Source organism: Oscarella lobularis, chromosome 19 (assembly GCF_947507565.1).
Source record: "Oscarella lobularis chromosome 19, ooOscLobu1.1, whole genome shotgun sequence".
In the NCBI taxonomy this organism is placed as follows: domain Eukaryota; kingdom Metazoa; phylum Porifera; class Homoscleromorpha; order Homosclerophorida; family Oscarellidae; genus Oscarella; species Oscarella lobularis.
Window position 1 is genome coordinate 1,304,391 of NC_089193.1, and position 12,773 is coordinate 1,317,163.

A 12,773-nucleotide genomic window follows, 5' to 3' on the forward strand; every position below is an offset into this window, starting at 1 on the left:
TGAGCAGTCCCGTACTCTACGTCGCAGCGTACACACCTACTCACACCTACGCGACCTACGCGTGCTAATTTTTCCTAGGCATTGTTCCGGGAATCGACGCGTGCGAGAACACGTCACCGGGGAGAGCGCACGCCACACGCCATTCTTCCGTCGCGACCAGGGGCTAGGACACGCGCGGATGGCCGCCTCGGACTCGCCCGCACGTCGAACGTGCCGCGTATCGGTCGTCGGCCTCTCGGGACGCGACAAAGGCGCCGAAGGCGTCGGAAAATCGTGCCTATGCGATCGATTCGTTCGCGGTCCCGTCGAAGACGATTTTCGCACGGATCACATATCCGAAGTGAGCCAATCGGACTTCGTCGGCTCCGTCATCAACAATCGCCACTTCCTCTACTGGGGTCGCGTCGAAAAGCGCCCCGATTCGACGTCGCCGTCGATCGCTTTCGAAATCGTCGAACAGACGGAGTTCACCGACGACGCGACGTTCGCGACGTTTCCCGGGCAGCCGTACGCGAAGCGCGCCGTCGCGACGAAGCTCGAATCGAAGGGAAAGATCGCCTACGCGAACAAAGATCAAATGGCCATACCGGCCGACTATCCCGTATCCGAATTTCCGTCCAAGTTCGCCGTCGACGGATTTCTCGTCGTCGTCGACGCGCAGGCGCGATTTGGAAGCGGGGGCGCGGTCGGCGACGCTCAGCTGAAATTTCTCGCGAAATTTCTCCCGGCGTTGAGCAAGACGAAAAAACCCGTCGTCGCCGTGGCAACCAAGTGCGACGTCGCCGACGAAGCGTACGTGCGGGAAATCGAAAGTACGATAGCGCGTCTCGTGAAGAATCCTCACCTCGTCGAGACGTCCGCCGTCGACGACGTCAACGTCGATCACGCCTTTCACGCGTTGGCTCATCTCGTCGAAAAGGGAAATCGTACGCGCGCGAAAATCGTCTCGTACGCGCACGCGAATCGGGCGCGCCAGGCGCTCGTCGTCGACGCGAAGCGCGCCTATCAGACGGCGCTCGTCGAGACGATCGGCGACTTTCAGACGACGTGGGAGCGCTGTCGTCGACTGATGACCGATTCCGAGGCGTTTCGACGTTTCGTCGAGCTGCGCGGCGTCGTCAAGGCGCGTCGACTCTTCGCCCAGCACGTGTTCGAGTTGAAGGAGCGGAAGCAGGTGCAACGGCGCGCGGAGCACTTGACCAAGTTGCCCAAGGCGCTCGAAGCGATTCTGTCCGACGTCGTCGACGGGAATAGCACGTGGGCCGAGTGCCAGGCGACGATGCGCGATCACGACGAATTTGAGCACTATTTCGTCGTTCTGCCCGACGGGTCGGCGTGGGAGGACGACGATTGGCTCGTCTGTCAGGATTCGCGCGTACCGTCGGGGATATTGGCGCTCGACGACGCGGCGACGATATTCGACGTCTATAAGAATTGCGTTTTGGTGAAGAAGAAGAAGCAGGAAATGGAGACGCGATTGCGGAGTATGCTCGAAGAGGCGGATGACGAAATTTTGCCAGGTTATTAAATATCTATAGTCTATAAGTTGAGTTTGATTTTCATTTTGCTTTCTCTCTAGGAATGTCGTGGGCTGATGTGAAGGACTATCTCGCCGCGCAGTATCATCAGTACGAGGACTTGCTCGACGACGACGCTCTCGGCAAGCGAGTTTGGAAGGAGCACGAGGAGAAGATTCGCGCTCTCGCCAAGGACGATTTCAGGGAGCTTCTCTACGAGACGCCGCATCTGTTCGACTTCACGCGCGCGACGAACAAACTCGCCGATCAGCAGCACATCTTCAAAAAGGCTCTGCAGGTAAAAGAAAAAAAAACATTCTCCTATTTCTATGATCACTGATGTTGTTCTTGTTGTATAGGAGGATCTTCGTTATCAGCAGTTGCAGAAGTGCGAAGTCGATCGGAGCATTCTCATTTGGAATCACGTCGCCTTTCTGCAGAAAGAGCCCAAGGTTGACGCTCGTATTCGAGAAGGAATTGCCAAGACGAAACGGTGGGTAGACACCTTCCTTTGGTACTTATATATATAACCTAAATGCTTTTTCTTTTTTGTGCTAGACGTGGCACGTTGATGATCAACAGTAATAACTGGATCACTAAGCCCGGTGAGACGAGACTGAAACTTCTGCTTCTCGGTTCAAGCGATCTAGCTCACGAATTAAAGGACGAGATTGCGGTACAAAGATAATAGGAGCCGGATTTTTTCTGTACTACTCTCCCTTCTTCTCTTAGGCGCTTTGCACGGCGAATTTTGAATTTGAGCCGGAGGCGGAGAGAAAGGTGACCTACAGTCTCGACATCAAAATTATTGACGACGACGAAGTGTCGACGAGCAGTTTTGCGAGCGGAGAATTCACTCCCAACGGTACGCTATTTTTCTTCTCTTTTTTTTTTTCTTGGGCCTCCCTCTCCTATCTATTGCCGCTTCTCTCTTTCGTTCTCAGGCTGCGTCTGCATTTTTAGCAATACGACGAATCTCCAATACGTGACGCGTGCTCTTGAAGGCCACGTCATACACAGCGTCGGCCGAACGGCGACGATGGGTCGGCTGCCCTTTCGCGGCCTTCCCATCACTCTCATTCAAGCGGTCGATCCCAATATGCCAGAAGCAGATCAGCAGGACGTCGCCCAAGAAGGGGAAGAACTGGCGAAACGGTGAGAGAAAGAGATAGAGGCAAAATCGCTCCCTCTATACACGCAGTACCGCTTCGCTTTCCCCCCGCTCACCCGGCCAGACGATTTGACTTGAAGTCAGTGTTCAGTCATATTGTCTACGCCGTGTAGCGTTTGGTTTTAGATGGTTTGAGTTATCTAAGTGTAGCGCACGTTTTGCTGCCCTTTATAGAGGCGCCATATATCACCTAGATTTTGCTGACCAAGCGCATTGCCGTTTCTTCGTATCCGTTCGCTTTTCGCGTCCAAATAGCCACTGAATGTCTTTAGAATAGATCACCAATGTACTTCGCGGCTGATTTTTCGCCTCTACTTGCTCGTATAGACCATTTTGTCATGCGTCTTACAACTGACGTCATGTGTAGCGTGACAGGGCGTGTCTTGCGTACGTGGAACGCGTTTTATTTTCGTTTTTTCGCGTTTCTACATTGATTTGCGACCAAATTCATTCGCGGTTGTGGTCAGAAACGTATTTGCGGCCGATTGAGAGTGGTTTTAGTTCGATCAGCGCACTTTTTGTGGCGAACAGCTGCAGTGGAAGTGACCCAGGCAGGGTTGTTATATATATACCCAGCGTTTCCATATACCTATCAGTAGCAGGAGCATGAGCTCTTGGCTAGGATAGAAGGGAGTTGGAAACGCTCTCCAAGGGTTTGACCATCATGGCCCGGTGGCTGGTCACTCTCCTCACTTGACGGCTTCGGCCTTCCTAGTCATTAGTTCCTCTGCGCCTGTGAGATACCTCTGATAGGGATAAACCTCCATAGCACCGTCTTCCGTGTGGTTTGTATCAAGTGTCGTAACCTTTTTAAATTTTTAAAAATTTGCTACGTGAAAGAGACGCGTTTTTTGACCCTTTTAACGGTCAAACGACGCGTTTCTTCAAAGGGGGCCTCACTTCAAAGTTTGTGCGTTTCTCATTGTATTGACCTCTTGTCTGATTTCTAGGAGCTAGTCATTTCCTTATTGCATCTTTTCCTAGGCTCCAGTGTGGTCTATCTATTTCAAAGCCAGATAGCCGAGAAGAGCATCAAAGCGTGACGTCGGAGCAAGCCAAAGAGGCGTTGGGATCACTCATATCTTGCATCAAGCACAGAGAAACGTTCATTAGCGTTACGAAACGCGTCGAAGCGGAACTGAGGCAAGTAGAGCCAAATTCAGAACCATTGATTTTATTATTCTCTTCGTTCAGATTGGCCATGTACGTAATGGACAACGATCCTTATCCTGTGGATCAGATCATGGGTCCTCTGTTGCGACATCAGTGCTGCTGGCGAGATCCCGACGAGACGAACGTCGTAAAAATGCAAGTTTGGATCGAGGGAGGATATCGATGCGTCGAAGTCACTCTTCTGTCTCCCCAAGGCAAAAAAACTCTATTATTAATTAATTAAAGCTTTAGGGTCGAGACCGTGCAATATCATTTTCTAGGAGTATCGTCGGCACGTCGTCGACCTCGCCACGGATTCATTCTCGCGTATTCTGCAATTCGAAGAGCATCCTATAACAATATCAAGTCAGTTGATGATAGGATATCGTGGAGTGATTATGTCATCGATATTTGGGGTTGTTTTTTCTCTCTTTCCCCTAGGGTTCTATCCGAGTATCTTTCCCAGATTCCGACGCTCGTTCTCGCCGTCACGAGTCAAGTCAACGTCGAGACGGGATCGAGCGACTCGCTGAGAGACAAGCTGGAACTGGAGCTCCTTCAGTTCGGCAACGGTCTCGCAATTCGCCGCAACTTTCTCTTCGTCGCCACGTCGCCTCAAAAAGATCAACCAGGTAGAAAGAAAAAAAAATAGAGTGCGTTTCTCTCTAGAATTCGATTGTCTTTCTCTCCAGAAACCATCTACCTATCCTTTTTCAAAGAGGCGTGGAAGAAACGCTTCAGCAGCGTTCTCACCCAAATGGGCTCATCTCCCAGCATGACTCCAATGTCGAATCGACCGCCGGCTCCGCTTCCACCCGAAGCCTTAGACGACATGACGCTATCGTCGCCGTCTCGCCTCACGTCGACAGACGGCGTCGGAAAGCCTTTCGGCGGCGTTTTTCCTCCGCCGCCGCCTCCGCTGCCGACGAACCCGCCGCCGTCGCTCGCGTCGCCGTCGCGCCGAACGTCGGCACCGCAAGGCCCCCTGCAGTTCACGTACTACCACGAGATGCGATCGTCGTCGTCGTCGCCGAATCTCGCGAGAAAATCGCCGCAACCGCCGCCCGAATTGGCGGAGGCGACGGATGACGCTGCGGAAACGAGTCTTTATGCCGTCGTGAACGTGCGACGAACCAAGGACGAAGTTGAAGAGGAAGACGACGACGACGACGACGAGGAAGAAGGGATTGCGTCGCCGCCGCCGCCGCCGCCTCCGCCACGGGAAGAGCCGCTCTACGCGACGCCGCACGACATTCACGCCGGTCGAAAGCCGACTCGCATCATGAGCACGAAGTCCGTGAGTAAAAAGAGTCGAGATAAAGCGGAAAAAGTCCCGCCACCAGTTGCGACGAAGACGGAAATAGAAGAGGAGGAGTCTCAGTACAATTTGGTCAAAGACGCCGTGACCGCTTCCTCGTCGTCCGAGTCGCCTTTTCCCGTCGTCGTTGCCGAGAAGGAGCTCTACGCTTCGGTGAAGGATGCCGTCCCCGAGGAAGCGCAATACGCTCTCGTCAAGGACGCCGTTCCGACCGCCGAACCGGTGGCAAAGGAAGAGCCTCCTCCCCGTAAAGACGTCGCCAAGTCGCCGCTCTACGCGACGCCGATGGACGTCAGCGCGACATTGAAACCGGTTCGCGTGTTGAGCACGAAACGACGAGACGAGACGACGTTGTCGTCGTCGTCGACGACGACGACAGCGCAGCTGGACGTGAACGAGTTGCGCGCTCGTCGCGCGCGACGACACGGCTACGAACGAGTCGAAATCGACGACGGCGTTCCTTCGGTATCCCATTCGTCCGATCAGCTCTCGTTGCCGCCGCGCGGCGCGCCGTCGTACTCGTCGTCGAGCGACACGGCGTCGGAGGGATCGCCGTTGCTGCGTCGACGACAGGGGCGATACCGCGGCGGCGGCGGCGGCGACTCGACCGACGGTTTGCTTGGGTCCGCCGTGCACGGGGGACGAGGGCCGCGTACGTCGAGCGGCGGCAGTTCGGATCTATTGGGAGGGAAGTCGAAGACGCCGGTGATGTTGAGAGGTTCACTGGGGTTGGACGATGACAAGGTGGCGGCGCGAAAGAGAGCCTCGTCGCAAGGTGGTGTCTTTTTATTTTGAGGTTGAATTTTTAATGGATTTTTTTGGGTTAGGTGAAATTTCTGTTTTTTCGATCCAGTCGCAAAGTGACTACGATCATTTCTTCACGAACGATATCTATTTTTTCTTTTTTGCCTTAGGCGAACTTTCCGTTATGTCGGTGGAGGAGACGGTCATGTCGCCGCGCGCCACGCGACAATTTTTCATATCGAGTCGCAGCACGGATATCGACTTTTATTACGACGACGACGGGATATTGTGCATTGACGACGGAAGTCTTTCTAGAGTAAGATTAGGATATAGTCACTTCTTGATACCTGAAAGTTGAATTAATCATCCTCTAGAGCCTTAGCGGAGGAGACTACGAGGTAGTAATAATGGTAAAGGGACTGCAAGAAGTTTGAATTATTTTTTTAGAAATTGTCTTTGCAAGGGGACTGGTCGTCGCCGTTTCTTTCGCCTGATCGGAGAAAGAAAGAGGTACAGTTTGCTTACTATATATGTACAGTATGTATTTTGACGAAAATTTTTATTTTTTTTTGTGTGACAGCGTCAAAAGCAGGAGGCAAAGAGAATCAAGGAGCAGCGAAAAGTCGAAGAGAAGCGAAAGCGGGAATTGCGAAAGGAGGAGAAACGTCTCAAAGCGCGCTCGCCGGGACCGCCCTATCGAAAGATGATCGCGACTCCCGCCGCCGATCCGACGTGGAACTACTTCGGCACGGAACTCCAAGAATTGGAGGAAATCCAGCGCGGCGCGCGCCTGCCCATATTCGTCGCCAAATGCGTGAAAGCGATTGAAAATCACGGTAGGAGGATCTCTCGCGAGAGCGCGCGGCGAAAGAGAGAGAGAGAGAAACGAGCGTCTATTTTTTTAGGAATGAAAACGGAAGGACTCTATCGCGTGTCGGGCAAAAAGGACGTCGTCGACGCTCTCAAGACTAAATTCGATTCCAGTATGACGTTATAGTCGTTGTTCGCTCCTCGATTGCGCGCACACTATGCTATACGACGGCGCCTCTATTTTCTTTTTTCTCCTTGCAAGATCTCAACGTCGATTTCGACTTGTGGGCGCAGGAGAACGTTCACGTTCTCACGACGGCCGTCAAGTCGTTCTTTCAGGAGTTGCCCGAGCCGCTCTTTCCCGAGCAGGTTCTCCAGCATCTTCTCAATGCAATGGGTGAGTGCCGCGCGCGCAGAAACAACGCCGCCCCGATTTCCTGTTTTATCTTATCTCGCTCTTCTTCCTCTCACGCGCGACGTGCAGCCAAGCCGGTGAGGGAAGAACGGCAGGAGAAGCTGAAGAACTACGTCGAAGGCGGCCTGCCTTCGCTCAACTATCGAGTTCTCAAACACATCGTCGTTCATTTGCACAAGTAAGTGACGAGAACGCAACGGTCCCCGTCCCCTTTCGGTTTCCCCGAGGAATCGTCCCGTTATCCTATTACTACTGGGAGCAGGATAATGAACGCTGACCTCTTATCATTATCACAGACGTTTCTCATCTCCTTCTAGAGTTATTCAACATAGCGATGTGAACAAGATGACGGCGACCAATTTGTCGATCGTTTTCTGGCCGACGCTGGTTCGACCGAATATCACCAACATACGAGACCTGATATCGTCGCCTGACATACCGGCAAGTCTTGCCGATATGATGACGACTCTCATTAAGGATTGCAACTATTTCTTCGGCGAAGTCGATACGACGGACGGAGCGATTATCGAAATTCCGGCCGATCCGGCTCCTTCGCAATCGCAGGGCGAAGATTTGATTGATTTTACTGCCTGAATTGACTTCTGCATAGTTCTTCGGTATTTACTCGGTTTTGCGTTTTTTTAGCTGACGCCTTTCTTCAATCCCTTTTTCCCCCCTCGTCGCTTGCGTTTGGTTTGGGGGAGGATTGGACTGAGGCGACGGCGAATTCTATTATGAGAAATTCTATATATGATTTATGCGTTATAGAGATTGTTTTTTTGGTGCCGTTATGCATGCTGTAAAAGAAATGTTTTCAAGGTATTTCGTGAGCGCATTTTCGTCCTATTTTTAATCTTTGATAGATGACGTCACCTTAGCGCGCTGTGGCAACGCACGTGGTCGAACATGGACGAAGAAAACGACTGGAAAATGGACGAAATAGCTGAGGTACGACACTCTGCACCCTTCTAGATGCAATAGAAAACGTTCGCGATTCTTCCCGTCTTTACGAAGTCGCGAAAAGGGGGAGTTTCGCGCATCGTTCGCAACGTCGTGATTAGACGCTCAAGAAATCGCGATTTCTTGATTCCTGTTCCCTTCATACCCCTTACAAATTATCCTTGCGTATCGAAAAACGATTTTTTTGGCCGAAAAGGAGTCAAACGGCACTTCGATTTGGGAAGAGCCTAAAAGTAGACAATGGGGATTTATGTAGCCATCCCCCCAAACTCCGACTTTTCTACGTCAAACGATAGAGCTAAATTATGGTCTCAAATTTGTCTATCACTGCTTTTTTGAGAGGCGTGGCTAATATAGGAAGTGAGTCTTTTTCAGTGTGAAATTTGACTCGTACGAACTGTTTGACCTCATAGGATTGATCTACTGATAAAGTAGAGTAGATCTAGCGCGTTTATGTGGAAATCGGCGAGGTCAGGTTTTTATGCAACCGTGAACTATAGTTCATGGTTTTTAGTCAAAAACCGTGCCTCTCAGAACTCCGAATTTTCTATGTCAAACGTTAGAGCTAAAGCACATAGTTATTTCTACGGTCTCAAATTTGTCTACCGCTCCAAATATGTTGCTTTTTTGAGAGGCGTGGCTGATACTAGTGTGACCGGAAGCGGGTCTTTTTTCGTGTGAAATTCGATTCGTACGAACCGTTTGACCTCGTAGGGTTGTTCTACTGATAAAGTAGAGTAGATCTAGCGCGTTTATTTAGAAATCCGTGAGTTGAGATTTTTAAGCAACCGTGAACTATAGTTCATGGTTTTTGGTCATTTTGGTGACCTCTCCGATTCCTAAGATTTCTTTATAAAACAATGGGGATGGGATGCCTGTTTGACCTCGCGATACCGAAAGGACCTCACACCTCAAATTTTGGCTGAAATCGGCATTTTTTGTAGATGCCTATATCGATACATGGATCAATTCCCTCCTCCTCCTCCACGGCGTTCCTCAAGTCATTCAAGGTAAATAAGACAGTAGATTTGAGTGCACTGGTTTCAATTTCAATTTTAGTTCTCTCCTCTCCCCAACGGATCGATCAATCCGACGATACAGATGCAGAAAGAAGAAGAAGATGTAGACGAAGACATCACCCTGGGGACTTGGGTTAAAGTCTCCCTCCTTGTGGGCTGGAGGTTAATCAGCGCCTCCCCTGTGGACTTGGGTTAAAGTTCACCCTGGGGACTTGGGCAAAGTCTCCCTCCTTGTGGGCTGGAGGTTAATGCGCTCTCCCCTGGGGACTTGGGTTAAAGTCTCCCTCCTTGGTGGCTGGAGGTTAATGTGCCTACCCCCTGTGGACTTGGGTTAAAGTTCACTGTGGGGACTGCAGTCTCAGTCTCACCGCTTGGCCTCTGATGGGGGTCAAGTGGCAGCGCAGGAGCGACGGCCCCGGGACAACCAAGAAAGAAGGAGGAGGAGGAAGGAGGAGGACTTTTATATTTTAATTGTTGCATCCGGGATATTTTGAATAAAATTTTGAACATAGTTTCTCCTACTTTTATTGTAAAAAATAAGCGCGCGCGTCATGCAATGTAATCTACGCGCGTTAGCTCAGGGACTGCTGTGCACGCAAGTCCCTAAGCTAAAGTGCGTTGCTTTTGTCTCCATACCCCTGGAGATCAAGAGCAAACGCATGCAACTACGCACCTACTCATGCACGAAAACATGCAAAAAAAACAAACGCATTTTCATGCAAATAGTCTAAGTCACTTCTCTTCATCTTGAGCAATTTTCTTCCTTTACCTCTTCAGAGAGAACTAAAAGAAACAAGAGACGCTCTTACCGAAAGATATTGTGCTATGATGAGGGGAGGAGAGGACAAGGAGCTTCACTACGTAATGTCGAAGCTCTCCTTGCTGCGCGATTGCGTTGGCGCATAAACGAAGACGAGCCGACGGAATGAGGCCCGGAATGAGCAACTTTATGTGGGGCCCCACCGGTGTTCAATTGCACTAGAGGCGTTCGCGTGTTCAAACGGGAGCGCGTAGGCACGAAAACGTAAGGAACTTATCGAGAAGAAAGCACGTGGTTCGGACGAGAAAAATCGAGGTCCCTTTGCTCGCGAGCTGCGGCAGAAAGGCGCGTAGTTCAGCGCGCGATGAGGAAGAGAAGCAATTCGCGAACCGACGTCGCGGTTTTGGGGGGACCCTCCATGCGCGATCGCGCTGGGAAGCATCCTCGTGCGTATAATGCGTATGCGAGAGCATAAATAAGCTTACCATAGTTGCGTCCGTTGGTTGGAGAAGAGCGAGAGACGCACGGCGGCGCGGCGCGGCGGCGGCGTCCGTTCGAAGTGAACGTTAGGCTCCAATGACGCAATTCCTCCAGGCCCCGGACAAGTGCACGTGCTGAATTTCTAAAGCAATACTTTCTATACATATATTTCTCAGGTTTTACGTTTTTTAGCTGAAGGTCTCTTAAAATCCTGTCTCTGTCCTACTCCGCTTCCCACCATCGCCGCGTTGCCCTGAGAAGGATTAGCCTGGGACCACGGCGAATCGAACTTAGAGAAAAAAATTAATAAATAACGTGAAGAAGCGGAGAAAAGATAGGCAACTTTACCGATGTGTCTTGGTCAACAAGATGAGTGTACTTTGTTCTGCCTGCTAGACCGAAGTTTTTCACCTATTAAATAAGAGAGAAGAGTAGCCTACACTCAGACGGAAATCTCCACTCTCATTTCTGATGTGTACCTGCATGACTTTGGGTAGAATTGTCTTGTCAAAATGATCTTCTAGAGTCGGCTGAGCAAAATCTCTCTTGAAAACGTCTTCTTCTTCGTCCTAATAAAAATAAAACAAAATTGTTCAGAGCCCAAAAGAGACCCCCCACTGTTTCTTACCAAGTAGAAGACGCCTCTGTGGTAGTACTTTTGCAGGAATTTCATCTTCCCTTTCGTCTGCTTATTCGTCGTCATCTTGGGCCTCTCTTTGAATTCCTGCTCTCGTTGCTCGTCGGTGAGTTGGTGCAAACGATCGAGCTCCTGCTTCTCCTTATCAGCTCTAAAGGAAAAAAAAAAAGAAATAATAGGATTCCATGTGCAGAGAGAAGATTCCTACTTGTCGCGGTCCTCGCGATCTCGTTTTATTCTCTTTAGCTCTCTCACTTTCCAAGCCTCGTACTGGGGGAGAACGCAGACAAGATATATTTACAAGGGCACACCTACACCTCCTGCACATGGGACTTACTGCGTCTTCTTCATTCTCATCGTCGGTGTTGACAGCATCGACGGACTGTGCAACTAACGCCAATAGATAAATGACTATGCGCACATTTGTGTTCGTTATACTATGTACCTCCTTGTTCATCCTGTAGCTCTCGTCTTATGACCTCCTCTGCTAACTGCGCGAGGAGCCCATCAATCAACTAAGCCTTGCGATTAAACGATTTTATTTCACCTTCAACGATTCGTTCTTTCTCTGCTTTGCGGCCAACTTGGCATTTTCTTCCAGCCGAGTTTTCGACTCCTCAATTATTTTTCTCTCCTCGACGGTCACCCTATCGCTCCTACGCATCCAATTAAGTTTATATATAGCTGATATCGCGACACCTAATTCACTGACCGTCGAATAAAAACCGGCTTGAGCCTCGTCGTCAAATCTTCCTCATAGTCACTCGAGTCTTCATACTCTGAAGACTAGATAGAGACACCACTTAGACCATCTCGTTTTCCTTCAAGAGAAATTCGATTTGCCTCGTCATCGTCATCATCGTCCTCCTCCTCTTTCCCTGACTTCTCCTCCTCTTCAATAGCCAATAAATCGGCCTCCTCAGTCTCTCGTCGTTCCTGAGCCTTTTGTCTCAGCAACATTCGTCGTCGTTCGATTTCCTAATAAAGGAATATTCAAAACCCTGTCGCCCTTTGGATCCCACTCAACCGACCTCGTCATCGATTTCAGCCTCTTCTTCTTCCTCCTTCTCCTGTTCGTCGTCTCTCTGCAACTCGCCATCGTCATCGTCCTCCTCCTCCTCATCCGCCTTGAGAATTATTTCCGGTTCGCGAACGCGATGCCGAACACTGAGCATAAAGACACGCCTTTTCATTCCACAAAGTATATATAGTATATATATATATACCGTTCCTCTTCCTCGTCGTCTTCCATTCTTCTTCGCCTCTCCTTTAGCCTTCTCAATCGCCGATCCTCCACAGCGGTCTCGTCCTAGAAGGGAGCGAGCTCGAATGTGAGGAAATCGTTCGAGCGGCTCTTTGGTCACCTCTTCCACGCCCATTTCGACTTCTTCGTCTCCTTCTTCGTCTTCTGCTTCGTGCAGGACGAATTCGTCGTCGTCGACGTCGTCGTCCGCCGCGTAGTCGGGTCTGGATGAAGAGAACGCCTATGGGGAGTTCGTAGGCGCGGCGAATTTCGATTCCTACCTTTTTCCTGCGACGTAGCGCGATACTTTGACCTTTTGCATGCGAATTTCGCCTAGATTTGTGTCAGAGATTAACGTTTCGTGCTCTTTTACGGCGCCTGCCTTTCTCATTGCGAACGGGAACGGCTCCTGCTGTCGCGTTGATCGGCAAGTGCTTCGCCATTTTTCCCAAAGCGCGCGCTAACGAAAATCTAGCAGCAAGCAGAGGACTAAAGAGAGAACACTTGGACATTTAGTTTTATCTCTGCTCAGAGCTTTAATTTCTAG

At 50.4% G+C, this 12,773-nt stretch overlaps 2 protein-coding genes across 2 annotated transcripts; one reads left to right on the plus strand and one right to left on the minus strand.

The window, feature by feature from the left end:
- Window positions 1-134: 134 nt before the first annotated feature.
- Window positions 135-7,949, plus strand: LOC136198666 (rho GTPase-activating protein 5-like). The gene is made up of 20 exons (XM_065988670.1): window positions 135-1,520; window positions 1,580-1,815; window positions 1,877-2,010; window positions 2,076-2,193; window positions 2,250-2,382; window positions 2,462-2,672; window positions 3,673-3,831; window positions 3,883-4,055; window positions 4,122-4,206; window positions 4,282-4,472; window positions 4,533-5,933; window positions 5,986-6,018; window positions 6,073-6,218; window positions 6,277-6,300; window positions 6,350-6,412; window positions 6,483-6,738; window positions 6,808-6,885; window positions 6,975-7,109; window positions 7,197-7,305; window positions 7,445-7,949. The coding sequence occupies exons 1-20, from the start codon at window positions 179-181 to the stop codon at window positions 7,719-7,721; spliced, it is 5,304 nt and encodes a 1,767-aa protein (XP_065844742.1). The 5' UTR covers window positions 135-178; the 3' UTR covers window positions 7,722-7,949.
- Window positions 7,950-9,615: 1,666 nt separating this feature from the next.
- LOC136198667 (microfibrillar-associated protein 1-like) lies at window positions 9,616-12,674 on the minus strand. The gene is made up of 16 exons (XM_065988671.1): window positions 12,609-12,674; window positions 12,508-12,559; window positions 12,348-12,450; window positions 12,210-12,292; window positions 12,015-12,150; window positions 11,827-11,961; window positions 11,696-11,769; window positions 11,531-11,639; window positions 11,429-11,474; window positions 11,321-11,373; window positions 11,192-11,253; window positions 10,975-11,134; window positions 10,826-10,915; window positions 10,695-10,757; window positions 10,352-10,635; window positions 9,616-9,889 (listed from the first exon to the last, which is right to left on the minus strand). The coding sequence occupies exons 1-15, from the start codon at window positions 12,667-12,669 to the stop codon at window positions 10,519-10,521; spliced, it is 1,344 nt and encodes a 447-aa protein (XP_065844743.1). The 5' UTR covers window positions 12,670-12,674; the 3' UTR covers window positions 9,616-9,889; window positions 10,352-10,518.
- Between the last annotated feature and the right edge of the window lie 99 nt (window positions 12,675-12,773).

Bases quoted from the DNA above. Each gene is read 5' to 3' on its own strand.
- LOC136198666 (XM_065988670.1), top strand. From the start codon at position 179: ATGGCCGCCTCGGACTCGCCCGCACGTCGAACGTGCCGCGTATCGGTC. The intron at 6,219-6,276 runs GTAAGATTAGGA...ATCATCCTCTAG, and splicing joins ACGACGGAAGTCTTTCTAGA to AGCCTTAGCGGAGGAGACTA. The intron at 7,306-7,444 runs GTAAGTGACGAG...ATCTCCTTCTAG, and splicing joins ATCGTCGTTCATTTGCACAA to AGTTATTCAACATAGCGATG.
- LOC136198667 (XM_065988671.1), bottom strand. From the start codon at position 12,669: ATGGCGAAGCACTTGCCGATCAACGCGACAGCAGGAGCCGTTCCCGTT. The intron at 12,151-12,209 runs GTATATATATAT...CTTTATGCTCAG, and splicing joins GACGACGAGGAAGAGGAACG to TGTTCGGCATCGCGTTCGCG. The intron at 11,640-11,695 runs GTCAGTGAATTA...TTGGATGCGTAG, and splicing joins AAGCCGGTTTTTATTCGACG to GAGCGATAGGGTGACCGTCG.